This window comes from Abramis brama (genome assembly GCF_963993115.1).
Source record: "Abramis brama genome assembly, chromosome: 4".
Taxonomy (NCBI): domain Eukaryota; kingdom Metazoa; phylum Chordata; class Actinopteri; order Cypriniformes; family Leuciscidae; genus Abramis; species Abramis brama.
Window position 1 is genome coordinate 11,386,159 of NC_139966.1, and position 18,165 is coordinate 11,404,323.

Here is an 18,165-nt window from a genome sequence, read left to right on the forward strand (position 1 = left end):
TAATAAATATTTATAATGCACAATGTTTAATATAAGGTAATGGTAGCCCATTAGTAATGAATCAAGTGTTACTACATCCTTCTAAAGGAACTAATAATTATTTGGATCAGTATTCTAAAGTGAAAACATGATAACAGCCTAATATTGACTGAAGTCATTGTAAGCTTTTAAGGCTTTTGTAAGGTTTTGGATAGTAATGACTCAAGTGTTACTACATCTTTCTAAAGGAACTACTAATTATTTGGATCAGTATTCTAAAGTGAAGATCATGGGAACACACTAGTAATGACTGAAGTGTTACCAAATCCATTGGAAGGAATTGCCATTCAAAATCTCAAAAGCTTACAATGACTTCAGTCAATATTAGGTAGTTATCATGTTTTCACTTTAGATACTGATCCAAATAATTAGTAGTTCCTTTAGAATGATGTAGTAATACTTGAGTCATTACTAGTGGGTTACCATTACCTTTTATTATAAATTATGCGATATTCATGTTAATTATGAACCTGTAGATAGTAGTTCTCTGGGAGGTATGAAAAAAATAGTAGTTATTGATTAGCTAATAATGAACTACTACATTCATCTGAGCGCTATCAGAGTTTCTTGTTAGTTAATAGTAGTTACTAGAATGTTAATAATACATTACTCGTTTGTTCCTGTGTAATTATTCATTAATGAAGGAACAGTATTCTAAAGTGTTACCGGCTATTGTTATCTTTCTGAAGGAGTTAACTGTGGTGGATCATTTAGTTGAGTGTGGTGTATCAGTGAGAGATAATCTCATTCCTGTACTACCGCTGTCCAACCTTTCAAAAAAGGTTATTCTTTCAAATGTCCCGCCGTTTATTCCCAACGATATGCTTGAACGCATTCTTGCGCGTTACGGCAAAATCGTCGGTTTAATGAAGATGATTCCTCTGGGTATAAAAAATGATTCTAGAGATGGTTTGGAACATGATGGAGGCTCTCTTTATGATTCTGACAGTGAATACTCAGATAGTTGTGGAGACAGCATTGATGCAACCTCTCAAGGAAGTTCCACTTCTAAAACAAATGTATCCTACTATACGGTTGAACAGTTGAATAATTTTCTTGATTCTACAAAAAATCAACGGAGACCAAAATTTTTAATGTTTTTTCCAAGTCTGAGGCTTTTCAATGAATCATGTGCCATTGCCATGAGAAAAGCTACTTTAGAGGAACTTGATCACAAACGGAAATAGTCGCTGAACGCCATCGTGTACACATAAATCTCTGACCCATCGTCTTCTTCCTCGTCGAATTTCTGTCACTCTACATACGTCATCTGGTATAATTGAAACAATTGGCTATGAGCTACGTACAGGCGCATTTGATAGACATTTGTAGCGCCCAATAAACGGCTCTGGGCATTCGTAAACCGCGCCTCAAATACGAGAAAATGAACATGTGGTTCACAGACCACGTCTCAATGAGATGAGGTCTGACGTTAGCCAGGCTAGATTTTAACTGTACTTTAGATCAAGCTGTGGATAGGAATCATGAGGAACCTCATGCTTGTTCGGCTGAAGCACTTAGGTCTTTAATTAATTATCATAGTTTTACTGATTTATGGAGAGACAGTTTTCCAGGGATTAGGCAGTATACCTGGCTCAAACAGAATTCTAATGAAATAAATATCAGCAGCAAGACTTGATCGGTTTTATGTGAAAATATAATATAATAAATTGTAATGTTTAAAAAGACACAATAATTGTGCTTTCTGAGACACTGCTTATTAACAATCATAAATGAAATAATGCTCAGTAGTTGTGAATTCTATTCTTAAGGAAGTTTAGTGTGTAGCCATATTGTTCAGAAATGCTTTAGGTATTTGTAACTTTATTCTTCTGTGTAATTGTATCTATTGTCTCTTTCCTTTGTATAAATTTACTCATTTTCTCTTTCCTCACAGAGCCACAAAACAGAGACACCAGAGAAACAGTTAGAAGGTGCAACCATCATTTCTTCATTATAGAGGTCTTAAATGATTTAGACATGTTAGATGTATTTATGAATTCAGAGAAATATCATGTAGCTTTTCAGTTGCAAAACTATTTTTGATAAAGTTGTGGGGCACAGCTGCATGTGAATGTTTGTTTGTTTGTGTGTATGTGTATGTGTGTGTCTAGACCTGCCTGGAACTACTTTAGCTGTGCATTTCCTGGAAAATAATTGCACACCTAATAAAGTTTGTGTATGGTTCAGATATTTTTGACCTGAGCAAAATGTGTCCCATGAGCAAAACACCTTATAAATTATATTTATTTATATTTTTGAAAATTTAAAGAACGGAGAAAGTTTTCTGTGAGGGTAGTGTTTAGGTATACAGGTAGAATATACAGTTACAGTACAAAATCATTATGTCTATGGAACCCCCACGGCTGTGACTGTCACGCCATTTTAGCTAAAAACACACAGCTCTGTCACTCTGAGAAACACTCAAGAGAATTTATATTATGGTACATGTAGTCTTTAAATAAATGCACGAAAATATAAAAAATCATTAAGCTGTCATGTATGTGTATTCAAAGTCATCGGGTGTTCTAATAATGTGTTCTAAGTTTAAATGTTAGAAAAATAAATCTGATCTTCAAAAGGTGTCAGAATTGAGGTGTCATTTTTGGGGGCCTATTTCTTTCACGCGTTCTCCAAGAACAACAGGATGGGGGACAATTTAACTTATAACAATCAATGGATAAGAGTAGTAATGGATATATCCTGCCATGATGGAAACAATCTTCATTTTCAATTTAGCAAATGGAGAGCAAACATCTCTTCTGCTCTGTTATTTTGTTCTGTTATTTTAACCAGAGACACAGAGACCGCCTAATTTCACCGATGGTAAGTTTACTTCAACACATGTTTAAAACTACCTTTAAAATACTTGATAATTTAACGTCTTATTTCAAATAATATGAGCTATTATTCACTATTTTATGTTTTATTTATCTGTGCAAGTCAGTATATTATTGTGTACCGGTATTAGATTAAAATGCTTATACTTGATAATTGTATTCTTATCTCATATATATTTTATATGTTTTTATTTAATTTAACAATAGCCTAATGGATTTATTTCTTAAACTCATTGAGGAAAAGGACATCGTCAAACAGAGTCTTCAACATGGTGTTTAAAAGATTAAAACTAACTTTAAAAATAGTTATACTTAAATAAATGTTGTCTTATTTCATATATTTTATATGGTTTATTTATCAGCAATGCTTTTATTTTTTAAAAGCTAATTTGTAACATTTCTTCTGCTCACAAAAATTCAAAGAGCTGCGGAGTTCACTTTGAAAGCTTAAACCTATATATAAATATATTTTACATGTTTTGATTTATTACCAACAATGAGTTTTATTTCTTAAACTCATTCCCCCATTTTTATTCTCTCCCCAGACATTATGGCTGCAACACCATCTGAAAACCAAATCCATGACAGATCTCTTCATGTTCATAATTTCATCGTTCTGTGGACATTATCCTGCTATAATAAAAACACCCCTGAAAAACATTTACCTCGTCACACAAGCAGATTGCAGTCATAAACACCATAAACACACCAGAAACACACATGGTCAAAGGTCGCATATCACCTGGTGTCATAAAACCCCCATATATGGACATATCCTGTCATACAGCCCCCATATATGGACATATCCTGTCATAAAACCCATATATATATATATGGACATATCCTGTCATAAAACCCATATATATATATATGGACATATCCTGTCATAAAACTCCCATATATGGACATATCATGTCATAAAACCCCCATATATGGACATATCCTATCATAAAACCCATATATATATGGACATATCCTGTCATAAAACTCCCATATATGGACATATCCTGTCATATATATATATATATATATATATATATATATATATATATATGGACATATCCTGTCATAAAACTCCCATATATGGACATATACAAAATTAATTTACTTTTGCAAATGTAGTAATGTGAGTAATAAGTGAAGATTTAAATGCTGTTTTTTGGAGATGTTTAACCTGTTAACCGTTGCCAGTGCGCCCGCGCACTGAAACGTTTTTTTTTTTATTTAGTTCAAAGTTACTATCAGATATAGGGCCCTATCTTGCACCCAGCGCAATTGACTTTGTACACCGACGCATGTATCATTCCTATTTTGCACCCGCGCACAGCGGACTTTTCCTTCTACAGACGCAGGTCGGTTAACTAAGAAATACACTTGCGCTCCCGGGGGCAGTTCAGCGCAAAGAGGAGGCGTGTTCTGGCGCAAACGTTCCCTCATGCTATTTTGCAGGTTTAGAAAACAATTCCGCCACTGACCGAAAAAAACTAGTTTAAAGTCAGTGGCGCGTTGCGCATGTTATTATATGCTATTTTAAGGGCGCATGCTTGGCCATAATCAATGTAGCGAGTGCACAACGCGCATACACTTCGATTCTCTCATCTACACAGAAGCAGCAGTTTTAATTTTTGCAAATCATACATTATTACGATAGATAGATAGATAGATAGATAATTATAAAAGCATACATCTAGCTTACACATTTACCCAAATTATCATACGCCTGTTTAACCGAAGTTAATTTGGGTGTGTTTCTCCATCCCCAACGTCACTTCTCTGTGTTTTACGGTCTCCTCGGCTGTGAACGCTCCTGGCGCGCGCCTGGCAAATGCGCCGTTATAATAGCAATCCGCTGTTATAATAGCAATCCGCTTTGAAACAAGCGTGCCTGCTCTTAAAGGGAATGAGAGATGTCACTCTGATTGGTTTATTTCACGTTACGCCCAAACCACACCTATGAATAATGAAGCTACTTCAGACTAACCCATTTTAGATTTGCGTCGGGCGCAAGAGTCATTTATCCCGCCGGTATAATAGCAACAGCGCCCAAGACCCGCCCACAAAGTTACTTGCGTTTCGCGCTTGATACTTGCGTTTCAGATCATTAAAATAGGGCCCTTAATGTTATACCTTGACAAACTATACATCATTAAAAAGATATAAGACTCAAGTTTCAGTATTTGACCACTATTGTATTCTGAGAAACTTTTAGCGACAGTTATTTCTTAATTTATGTCAAGAGTTATGAAATTAAAAAATGAGTCAATACCTTTAATATGAATTATGTGCGTCAGCTTCTTCCATTCATAAAAAACTCTGTGCTGTCATGAAAGAGATTCACAAAACAACGTCCCTCAGGGCTTTAGCTCAAAAATGTGCAGATTTGGAGAAATATTGATAGATTCTCATAGATTTACATAATATTTCTATAGACAGGAATAATATTTATTGAATTTATACCCAAATGCATCGATGTAATCTTTATGAGCGTTTGGTACTCTGATTTTGTTACGTTCAGGTGTGTGTTGGTTGAGGCACAGATGAAGCAAGATCCAGTTGCAGCACACTTTATTAATTAGATTCTAAACTTGAACAAACTAGGACAAGAACACAGGAACAGAACAACCGAACAACAGCGTAACTGTAGACACAAAAACAGTCTAACAAGAACTCACAAAGACAGGGCTGAAACACAGGGCTTAAATACAGGGGTAAACGAGCTAGACAGGATAACAAGGGGGCGTGGTTAATGGGAAACACCTGGGATGACTAATAGACAGACAGGGAACCACTAAACATGACAGGACACAAAACCACATCGTGACATAGCCCCCCCCCCCCCCCCATGGGCGGCTCCTGACGCCCATAAAAACAACAACAAAAAGTTCAGGAGGGCGGTGAAGCGGAGGCGGTCTTGGAGGAGGGAACGGAGGGTCAGGCCCGTACTGGGAACCAGAACCAGGACACAGGCAAGGCGGGCCTGGGCCGTGGAGCGAGGGCGACCAGGGCGGAGCGGAGCGGAGCAGGATGTGCAGGCGGCCAAGGCGAAGACCCCTCGGGCGGCCACGGCGGAGAAGGCTGTGCAGGCGGCCAGGGCGGAGCAGGCAGTGCAGGCGGCCAGGGCGGAGACGACCCTTCAGGCGACCAGGGAGGAGACGACCCTTCAGGCGGCCAGGGAGGAGGCGACCATCCATCGGGCGGCCAGTGCAGAGACGACCGTCCATCGGGCGGCCATGGCTGTGCTGGGAACTGTATCGGCGATGAGGGCTCTGGGCTGGACGGGACCAGCGGCGAAGAGGGCCTTGAGCTGGGCAGGACCAGCGGCGAAGAGGGCCTTGAGCTGGGCAGGACCAGCGGCGAAGAGGGCCTTGAGCTGGGCAGGACCAGCGGCGAAGAGGGCCTTGAGCTGGGCGGGACCAGCGGCGAAGAGGTCTCTGAGCTGGACGGGACCAGCGGCGAAGAGGGCTCCGAGCTGGACGGAACCAGCGGCGAAGAGGGCTTTGAACTGGACGGAACCAGCGGCGAAGAGGGCTTTGAGCTGGACGGAACCAGCGGTGAAGGCTCTGTGCTGGACGGGACCAGCGGTGAAGAGGGAGTTGATTCGACTGTGCAGACGATTGGCTCTGGTTCTGGCGGGCAGGCGACTGGCTCTGGCTCTGGCGGGCAGGCGACTGGCTCTGGCGGGCAGGCAACTGGCTCTGGCTCTGGCGGGCAGGCGACTGGCTCTGGCTCTGGCTCTGCTGGACTGGCGTGGAGCACTGGATCGGGAGACGTGACGTGAAGCTCAGGCTCTGGATCGGCAGACGTGACGTGAACAGTCTCTGGATCGGCGGATGTGACGTGAACAGTCTCTGGCTCGGCAGGACTGACGTGAAGCTCTGGCTCGGCAGGACTGACGTGAAGCTCTGGCTCGGCAGGACTGACGTGAAGCGTCTCTGGATCGGCAGGACTGATGTGAAGCATCTCTGGATCGGCAGATGTGACAGGAACAGTCTTCCTGGCAGCACGTGCAGACATTAACGGAGGATCGGCCACGCTGGAGATCGGTCCTGTGCGGCCATAGACCGATCTGGTGGCTGGCTTGATTGCTGGCAAGACGTGGAGCGCGGTCTGAGGGGACACTGCGGGTTCAGGGAGCTTCTTCCCCTCCTCGCCCACAGTAAACAAGGAACCGCTCCACAACAGGGCCAGCTGGACGGAACCTCTCTAAAGACCCGTGCGGATCAGGTTCGGGCATCAGAGACCGGAGTGGTTCCAATAATCCCCCGCGGAAGAAGATCATCAAGCACTGGATGCTCATTTGTGCAAGATGTGCCAGCTCGAGGAATTCTGCGACATAATCCTCGATGGCGCGATTCTCTTGGCGAAGACGGATGATCTGGACATCAGGACTCCAGGTAGGCATGGCTGCTGGATCTAGGTTTGGTGAGTTCTTCTGTTACATTCAGGTGTGTGTTGGTTGAGGCACAGATGAAGCAAGATCCAGTTGCAGCACACTTTATTAATTAGATTCTAAACTTGAACAAACTAGGACAAGAACACAGGAACAGAACAACCGAACAACAGCGTAACTGTAGACACAAAAATCTAACAAGAACTTACAAAGAACTTACAAAGACAGGGCTGAAACACAGGGCTTAAATACAGGGGTAAACGAGCTAGACAGGATAACAAGGGGGCGTGGTTAATGGGAAACACCTGGGATGACTAATAGACAGACAGGGAACCACTAAACATGACAGGACACAAAACCACATCGTGACAGATTTACTGTGTTTTCAATTCATACCAATAGCCTGAGGGCGCTATATGCACAGTAATAGTCCATATATGGAACATGAAGAAGAGCCATGATCATGTGACATTCCAGGAAGCCTCGAACACACACACAGCTAACAGAGATCACTGTAACATGCAGATATAGATGTTTTGAAGACAATAAACATGATTGCAATGATATTTGATCTGCCTGTGTTCTTCGAGACATGCCAGGTATTTTCATAATAATAGATTATATTTATAATGTAATGCTAATCTATATAGACTTTATCATCGTGCAGAATACTATAAAATAATATATTTTCTGTCTGATTTTTTTTTATCTGAAGCCAAATTAGATCACAGAAGATTATTTAAAACACTCGACTTGCATTATAAAGTAAGTTTGGAGCACAAACATGGTTTTAATCTCATATATTGTCGTGTATTGATGGTGTGCTAAGCTAACATGCTAGCTAGCCCTGGGTGCACCTGCCACCTAACTGTTATTCTTTTATGATTTTTTCTAAATAGTGAACTGAAATGTTACTGAAATGTTTCTTTATTCAAGAAGGGCATTTGAGAAAAAAATTAAGAACTTTGATAAAAGAAATTAGGGATTGAAACCCTATGAATAGCCTGTGAATAGCCAGTCGTTAGTAACTATAATGCAGACAAAAGAAATGCATATTTAGAGCCATAACCAGGCTGGAGAGGTGTGAATGTGTGCACCACAAAACAATAGAGACAAAAGACTGAATGGATGCTTAGAAGATGACTAAACATCAGTAGCATTTTAGAGTCTAATCAAAATAAAGTCATATGACATGATTTTGAAAAACAATTAACTAAATACAGAGTTTTAGACGTACCATCTTCAGATTTTAAATATAAAATGTTTAGACGTGGCTTTAGCTGTATTGCATTTCTAGAAAATACATTTCTAATAACTTTACAAAACTTTGAAGCTATTTATAAAAAAAAAATAATTATGACAATAATTAATTCTACATTTACAATAAACTGCCAGGTGTCAGCTTTCAAATGAGATCATACTTGTGCTTTTAGTGCAAAGGGTTCATGAACTGTATCTGTTTCAGTTTGGGTATGTCATTTCTGGGAATTTTTCTAAAAGTGGGGTTGCAGGTTAACAGGTTAATCAACTCTTTATGCTCTACATACTTGAGTTTTTCCAGTCTGTAGTTTGGATCCTCCAGTTTATCAGTGAGCAGCTTGACTCCTGAATCCCCTGGGTGATTGTAGCTCAGATCCAGCTCTCTCAGGTGTGAGGGGTTTGAACTCAGAGCTGAAGACACATAACCACAGCCTTCCTCTGTCACCATACAGCCAGACAATCTACAAAGACATACAGCAGCAGTGCACATGACATTAGTTTGGCAATCAGACGTTACTATCACACACTGATCTTGGCTGTGTTTCCCAAAAGATTCTAAGAATAAATTATTATTTTTTTCAAAATTACATTGTTTTGAATTGAAAATATATGGTTTACATTTAGACAAGAAACATTAACAGTCATACAAATAACAGTGAATGTGTGCATATTTCAAAATAAATCATTATTTGCAAGTATTTAAAATGCATTAATTTACAATGAATTCTAAAAAAAAATCTTAATTTCCCTTTAATATCTTTAAATCTTTTTATGAAAAATATATGAAGCTCATAACATCTCTCAGCCAGTCATCAAAAGATGGAGGGAGATTTTGTTTCCAGAGCAGAAGAATGCGCTGTCTAGCTAATAATGTTGAGAAGGCAAAAGCCTTTGCAGCATTTCCAGACAAGCCAGTGACATTTGGAGAAAGTCCAAAAAGTGCAACCAAAGGGGCTCAATCTGTCTCTTTGTCACTAAAGACAAACTTACATTATAGTTGCTAATAAATTCTTAATTTCTCTTAAATATCTTTTTTTATATCTTTTTAAATATCTTTCTAATAATATTTTATTTTTTTAAATCTGTTTATTGAACTTTTACAATAATACAAGGATACAGATACAGGAGAATAGTGAAAAATATTGTTATTGTCCAAGTTAAGAATGGGCATAACCAAAACATATGTAATAAATCAGCAGGGGCCTGATGGCAACGATCACAGAGAGGATCAACACCAGGCTTAATTTTTGCCAACCTCACTTTTGTCCAGTTAATTCAATGAATACATTTTAATTGGATAAGACTGTGACGAGCACAAATAAATTTAGCAGCGATAATGACAAGCTCCAGCTATCATTCAAAGGTTCTCTACCGTTGTAGACGTCATCTTAAAGTACTAAGGATATTAAATGTTCCCGTTGACTACTGAAAATAAATTAAATTTACGGAGCAGCTCCCAGAAAATTGTATAAGTTGTAAAACATATTTTGGTGTGTACCCAGCATGAGATGCTAACTGTGTCCTGCACACAGCCACTAGATGGCGCTGCTAGCTTGTTCAGTGCTGTCAGAAGCAAATCATGCATGAAATAGAAGCATTTTACAGTTTTAGTAACTGTTGCAAATTCAATCTTCATACAGTCCATTCCCTTCCCCTCACCCCAAACTATATTTTTCTTAAATTTACGCAGTCCATGTGGGTCATACGTCTGTATAAATATGGAAAAATATTGCATTTCTGCAAATATTTTGTCTCTTGGGGTGCTAAGTGGCCGCTTACCTTGCTTACTGGTTAAATCAGCCTCTGATTAGAGCATAGTTAATCATTTTAAAACCATTCACCTCAGTATCTCCAGCTGACAGTTTGGACTCTTCAGTCCATCAGAAAGAAGCTTCACTCCAGAATCCTGCAGGTCATTGTTACTCAGGTCCAGCTCTCTCAGAAAGGAGTTTGAGGATTGTAGAGCTGATGATAAACTGTCACAGGACTGAGCTGTGAGATTACAGCTGTGTAGCCTGTGTAGAGAACAAAACAAAGAGCAGTAGTAATGCTTATTAGCATTTATAATCTGGAGCTTGAAAAAACTGTAGTGAATTAAGCAAAGCTAAAACAATTATCTCTTCATAATTTCACACACATTACTTTTATTAATTTTTCTGAACTGTCTAGGCCAGCAAGTCATAAAGCAGTTTATAAATGAATGTAAAGGAGACTCTTACAGTGCTCTTCTGGTGTTTTTGATCACCGGCAGCAGTCTCATCAGTGCTTCATCAGATCTTCTGTATTTCTGCAGTTCAAACTTCTCTTGAGTCTCTTCTGACATCTGGAGCACAAACACCAGACCAGACCATTGAGCAGAGGACAGATTCTGTGCTGAAAGTTTTCCTGAGCCTAGAGTCTTCTGGATTTCCTCCACAAAGTCATCTTTCAGTTCACTCAGACAGTGGAAGAGATTGATGGTCCTCTCTTCTGATTCCTCCTTCTCTATTTTCTTTTTGATATAGTCAACAGTTTTTTTCATGTCCCCTGTTTTCTGTTCCAGTCCTGGCAGTAGTCCCTTCAGGTCACTCTGATCAGACTCCAGTGAGAGACCCAGGAGGAACCGAAGGAAAAGGTCCAGGTATCCGTTCTCACTCTGTAAAGCTTTCTTGACTGCAGCATTATAAAGCTGAAAGAGTGGCTTTTTGGACAGTTTCCATGTCAGTTTTTCTCTCCAGGATTGAAGAAATAGGTCAGCTTTCTCATCTTTGCCCATCATAAACACATAAAGAGCAGCAAGGAATTCCTGTACGCTGAGATGTACGAAGCTGTAAACGTTTCTTGCTGCTACCTTTTCCTCCTGAAACATTCGAGTGCATAACCCAGAGTACAACGATCCTTCACTGACATCTAGTCCACATTTCTCAAGATCTTCTTTGTAGAAAATCAGGTTTCCCTTCTCCAGCTGTTGAAAGGCCAGTTTGCCAAGCTTCAGAATAATCTGATCAAAAGACACTGCATGGGAATTCGGTTCAGGCTCACAGTATTTTTTTTCCATCTGTTTCTTCTGAGAAATTAAGAAACGTGTGTACATCCCTGTGAGAGTTGTGGGAGTTTTGTCATTGCTCTCTTGAGCCAGTAGAGGCTGGAGAACAATAAGAGAGATCCAGCAGAAGACAGGAATATGGCACATGATGTACAGACTCCTGGATTTCTTGATGTGACTGATGAGGTTTCCAGCAACCTCAGGACTGCTGTTATTGATGAAGTATTGCTCTTTCTGCTCATCGTTAAATCCTCGCACCTCTGTCACTTGATCAATGTAGTCACGGGGTATCAGACTGGCTGCTGCTGGTCTGGATGTGATCCAGATGAGAGCAGAGGGAACCAGATGTGCCTTGATAAGGTTTATTATTATCTTACTCACTGTTGTTTTTTCATTTACATTTGTAAATATGTCGTCTTCTTTAAAGCTCAGAGGAAAGCGACATTCATCCAGCCCATCAAAGATGAACATAACTTTACCATCGCCTTCAGGAAGAGAGGGCAATTCTTCAGGACTACTAAAGAAGTATTTGTTGAGCAGTTCCATGAGACTGCACTCACCTTTAATCAAATTCAGTCTACGGAATGGAAGTGGAAATATGAAGACTATATCCTGATTTTCTGTTCGTTCAGCCCAGTCAAAGATTAATTTATTGACAGAGACAGTTTTTCCCACTCCTGCGATCCCCGTTGTCAGAACTTTTCTGTTTCGACAATCTGTGTCACACTGGACTTTAAACATGTCATTACACACAATTGGCTTCTCCTTGGCAGTCGATCGGTTGTGATTTGATTCGATCTGTATCACCTCATGGTCGTTCACTCTTCCTCCAGTCTCATTCCCCACCACATATAAATCAGTGTAAATATTGTTCAGGTATTCCTTATGACCCGTCTCTGAATTACCAACCAATATCCGCTCGTAGTCCCGTTTTAATTTGTTCTTCAGTCTACAGCTGGTCTCTGTGTAATCATGAAGAGTAGCTTCTCTATCGTCTGCAGTTGAGCCTTTAAGAAAGAGGAGAAAAGTCAGCAAAGACTAAGATATTGTGTTTTTCATAAATTCCTGCTTCGACTATATTCAAATGAATCACACTCTCACTGCAATAGTGTTTACATGCACATCTTACACTGATTATGCTGAAGTTGACAACAAAAATGATGGAAATGCTTGATTAATACTTGAATGCAATTGGAATTGGATTTATCAGATTTTCACTATTGGACTCAGATCAACTTAAAGGAATAGTTCACTTAAAAATGAAAATTCTGTCATCCTTTACTCACCCTCAAATTGTTTCAAACCTGTATGAATGTATTTTTTTCTACTGTGGAAGTCAATGGGTTTGGGTCATCAACTGTTTGGTTACCGACATTCTTCAAAATATCTTCCTTTGTGTTCAGCAGAAGAAAGAAATTCATACAGGTTTGAAACCACTTGAGGGTGAGTAAATGTCAGAATTATCCTTTTTAAGTAAACTATTCCTTTAAGGCCATGCTGACCAAAATTATCTTATTTATTTAAGATTTTTGATCAAACCATTGACATCTAGCACACCAAACAAGACATGAGATTGTATTAGAGTTAGCTGCATATGTAGAAGTTGCTTGTAGAAGTTTTAATTAAGGGTTTAAGGCTAGTGTAAACCATTTAACCATTTGTAAAAAATGACTAGACAGTCTGTTATAATAAATGTACTTGAATAAGATCTGCTGCTGTTCTTCTTGGCCCTGTAATTGTTGCTTGCTGTTATATTTTCTCTTGTTTTCATGTACAGACATGGATTATTTACCCCTGATCTCTTCTGAATGAGCTCCAACCGCAGCAGACGTCTTCATATTGCCTTCAGCCTGACTTGAGTGTGTGAGAGAGAGAGGATCACTCACTGGGAAACATAAGTCACACAAACACATCAGCAGAGCAAAGTTTATGTCAAACAATTACATTGGTAAACGATCAATCACATTACAGCCACAGTGAACTAAATGTTACCTTGCTTGTGATTGTTCTCCAGCTGATCAGCCAGATTGTTCTGGTTCATTTTCCTCAGGATCTTCACCGTGATCTTCACAGTTTCTTCTGGCCCAAAACATGCTACCATCTTATCCACTGTGTCTAAGATATCTGCTTTCTCCATTTCAGACTTTGATATACACTCATGATCTTTCTCTAAGTGCCACTTAAACTTCTTCCGTTCAGCTTCTACTAGTTCATTCAGTGATTTCTCAAGCAGATCTTCAACTTTAACAGACGCCATCACCCTTCACAGATTCACAGCTGCAGGATAAAAAAAAAAGATCTAAAGTAGTTTCACTCTTAACATGTTGACCTAAGCGCTCAAATGTTATATGGATTATGAAATGAAGCTGTGATCGGATCAGGACTCTCATCCAAACTCATCTGTTAAAGGGGTCCTATAATGCTCCTTTATGCATGGCATCAATCTGAAACATGCTGGCAATGAATACCCTAGCAACAAAATATTTAGCACAAGTTTCACCCTATAATTTCCAAAAGTCATTGTGAAAATCTATTTCTTTACCACTTCATATTCTCTGTTTTTAATTTTTCCCTTTTACACTTTTGCCATTTGTTGTCTCAACATTAAGGCAGTCTATGCTCTAGTACTGTTACTCTAAACGAGTTATCTGACAGGTTTATCATTTTGATACTAGAATTAGTTGATTTCTTCGATGATGCATCATACTACAGTAGTTAAGCAGTGAGTAATGTTGTTGTACAGGAAACAAAGTTTAGATTGTTGAATGGCAGGGCTGTCCATCACCAAATTACACAAACATCTCATTAAAATGTCTACAAAACTATAAAACTGATTTGAGATCAGGTAAAAATCATAAACACAGTTTTACTGGGATCGGCCCCCAACAGCGAACCATTGAAATTTAGAAACATTTGGAAACAGTTGTGACATAACAAAGCCTTTTTTTTAACCGAATTAACGTGACGAAAGCGGCCATCACTAGTGAAGACAAACATTTGATTGAACAAGATCCAAACTGGAGTTTAAAGTCAGTATCTCGGTGCTCTTTGATGTGGGATTGTTCAATTTGCAAAAATCATATAAGGCCAAGGCACTCGAGAATTGTGAAAAAATAAAAGCCTTTTTTCATGGCTATAACATTTTTATGAACATTCATATATCCGCACAGCAAGTGTGTGTTAGGATCACATACCAAGGACAAGGAGAGGAGTGAGAGGAGTTAGTTTTAACCACAGAGGAATGTGAATGCAATCTAGCATAGTTTCCACTGATGCATATGTTGACTGAAGTATTCTCTTTAAGGAATGAGGATTGTCTAGCATGAGATATACATTCAATTTTAAACATGAACATGTTTCTCTACCTTGTAAAGATAATGTAAGTTACTTTGGTCAGCATATAAATGCCCAACCTTTGTGTATTGACGAATGAAGACCATCTCTCCAGTAAATAGTTTTTCTCTGCTATGTCTTGACATATAATAATAAATAAGAGATCTAATGGCAATATAATTGGTGTTTGCTTCCGTGATTTGGGGATTAAAGTTTAATTCCAAGTCTAGACTAGTGCCAGTGCTGCCAACTCTCAGACATTCAGTGTGAGACTCACGCTATTGACACTGTTCTCACACTTACGTTACACAACCATATTCTCACTTCTCCTTCTAAGCTTTTTCCGGTATTTTTTTGTTGTTGTTGCTCTGTGGCCTGATTTCAAAGCCCTTGGAGATCTTCCTGAAAGATGATCCTCATTATTGATATCCACTGTTACAGCAGTGTCAGCTTGACAGATGTCATTGTTCTCTTTGGCATCTTCAGTCAGGGTGGCATTGCTGTAATCAGCAGCAGATTTCATGCTAAGGTGGCATTTGTCAACTGGGGAATCCTCTTTATTTTCCCCTGACACTTTGCACAACAAAATTGAGGAGCCACTCAACTCTATATTACTTATAAAAATCTTGAGTCTCACCTTATTTTTCAAAACTTTTGCGGGTTTGGACAAACACTTCCTGTTTAATCCATGTTTCAGACAGCTCTGTACGTTCACAATGGAGCGGTTCATAGAGTTTTATTTTGAACTTGGACTTAAGTATAAAGAAATACGGACACATCAATTGTAACGGACACATCAATTGTAACGGTCATCAGCTGGAGTGCCCTTGAGAGCCACCAGAGGGCACTCCACACCAGACTGTCGTCACTCACAAACTACATTTCCCAGAACTCACTGCCCGGATTCATCACTGATTGCATTCACCTGTCTCATTACCTTGTTAGTATCAGCCTATTTATTCCATGTTCACTCATTCACTCACTGCGAAGTTTTGTTTGTCACACTGCATTTCTGAGCATTCTCCCTGGTTTCATGTCTTTTTTTTTTTCTTTTTTATTATTATTATTATTATTATTTCTTGCCCTGTTCCTTGGATCACTCTTTTGCCTCTGACCCCTGTTTGTTTGTTTGTGTGGCAACCCACGAGTGTAGTTAAAGGATAATGTGCCAAACTACGCCACTCTGGGAATTCCACCCAGAGAAAGTAGTGTCTCTAAGAGACACGCAAGTTCGCTCATCAAATAACGCTCAGACATGGGTAACAATACAAAACAATTTACGTTATTAAAATCACAGTCGCTTTAAAACAATCGCTAAAACATATCAGGCCTCAGCCAAAGCACAGCCCATCTTAAGTGTTTGGTTCCCCAAAGGTCACAGGAACACCAGCTAACTGGGGCTTACCAGCAGGGTCAGGCTGTCAGAGATTTTATCTGCTTATAGCAGAGAAATCATTCCTTTCACCAGTGCACGCAGACACACACGCACACTACTTTCCAAGGTTGGACACAGCACACTGTGAATCACACACCACCACCAGAAGGGAATAGAGCCGGCCTCCCTGCCTTTGGCACCCAGATCCTGTGACACAAGAGCAGAGAAATCTTAATACAGAGTCACTAAAATACACACAGGGTTATTAGACATGGCACTAAGCTGCCCTCATGTTGATTTAACAAAACTAAATGACAAAAACCAAACACAATAAGAATTAACAAATTCAACAAAAGTGCTAAGAAAATGCACAAGAAAAACAGTTGGTTTAAACAGTTGGCAAGAAAATAAACTAAACAACAAAAACTAGAAAAATACAAAAGGGAAAATAAAGTTGTGTTAAACAAAAATATAAGATAAATCAAACAACCAACAAAAACATACCAAACAAAACAGAGTGTTACCACTCTTAATAGGAAGCAACAAAGAAATCAAACAAGCCACACAAAACACAAAAGTATTGAACTACAAAATAAACCCAAAGGCAAAGAGTAGGGCTCTTTGCAAAATAGAAAATCAACAAAATAAATACAAAAAGACTATTAGAAGATACAAAAGCACAGAAGAGCAAAGAGAATCACTTATAATTAAATATAAATAAAAATAACTTAAACAAAAAGAAACAGAAAATATAAGCCAAAATCAACAAAACAAAGCAGCAATGTTATCCGTGGGCAGGACGTGAAACGCGCCCGGACTAGCCGTCAACACCCCCAATGTTTTGGGGAGAGCACCTGAAATAAAAGCAGAATGTTACCATTTAATATTACTATTATATGTTAACCGCTCACCCAAACTTAGCGAACGCCCATTAGACATACCGATGACGAATATCATGCGTGCATAATCACACACACAACAACGGCAGCCACAGCAGCAGCGCGAGACCCGCACGAGACACAGAACAGCTGATTTGAACCATGCGAGAGGGAATGGCAGTCAAGCAATCAGAGCTTACTCTGGTGCAGAAAACATGCAACCAACGACATTTAGTTACTACATTTTAAAGATAATCTCACAAAAATCACCAAGCACTCATACCTCTTTCCAATGTCCACACCTGATGCCGGAAGCAGCCACAATACAGCGTTAGTGACGTCGACAATGACGTTTACCTCAAGCACAGGTCTATCGCCTTTTATATTCTCATGGTGACAGCCAATTGGCTTACGACCCACATATTATTAGGGAAGGTAATGGGCTTCCCTACCACAATCGTTTGTTTGTTTTTACGGACTGCCTGCCTGTGTTTGACCTATTGCCTGTTCTTTGGATTGCCCCTTAAATAAAAGCTGCGTTTGGATCTTAACCTTCATGTCTCGGAGCAGTTCGTGACATCAATGGTTTGTGGCAAGATCCATTTCCATTTTTTGAGACATCCTTCAACTTTTTCTAAAACATTTTCCCGATACACACAAAAGTATTATCTCCAAGATAAACACCAAGATATTTAAACCCACCCTTGTTCCAAATTAACCCGGCAGGTAAAACAAGTTTTCTACTTAACTCATCACTGATTGTTACAGCTTCACTTTTCCCCCAGTTAATTTTAGCAGGACAATACACCAAAAACATTAATATTTTCTACAAGGGTGTCAATATCTTCTTGTTTTTTGACAATGACAACAACATTATCGGCATAAGCAGAAAATTTAAAAACTGTTTCACATCCAGGAGGGTTTACACCGAAAAGAGAAATCTTAATTTGCGCAGAAGAGGCTCTATGGCCAAGGAGTACAGCATACCAGATATGAGACCCCCTATGAACTTTAAAAGGAGCACT

The 18,165-nt window shown here is 39.4% G+C and overlaps 1 protein-coding gene across 2 annotated transcripts in view; it reads right to left on the reverse strand.

Annotated features, from left to right (window-relative positions):
* Positions 1 to 18,165, reverse strand: part of LOC311081636 (NLR family CARD domain-containing protein 3-like) — a 40,772-nt gene that overhangs the window by 19,159 nt on the left and 3,448 nt on the right. The window contains exons 2-7 of one of the 2 annotated variants that reach the window (XM_084112225.1): positions 16,293 to 16,469; positions 13,547 to 13,831; positions 13,347 to 13,439; positions 10,749 to 12,561; positions 10,371 to 10,544; positions 8,817 to 8,990 (exon numbers count right to left, since the gene is read on the reverse strand). In XM_084112225.1, the coding sequence (XP_083968351.1) occupies positions 8,817 to 8,990; positions 10,371 to 10,544; positions 10,749 to 12,561; positions 13,347 to 13,439; positions 13,547 to 13,811 (2,519 nt within the window). In that variant the 5' untranslated portion in view covers positions 13,812 to 13,831; positions 16,293 to 16,469. The remainder of the gene's footprint in view (positions 1 to 8,816; positions 8,991 to 10,370; positions 10,545 to 10,748; positions 12,562 to 13,346; positions 13,440 to 13,546; positions 13,832 to 16,292; positions 16,470 to 18,165) is intronic. The other variant, XM_084112226.1, reaches the window with a different exon arrangement.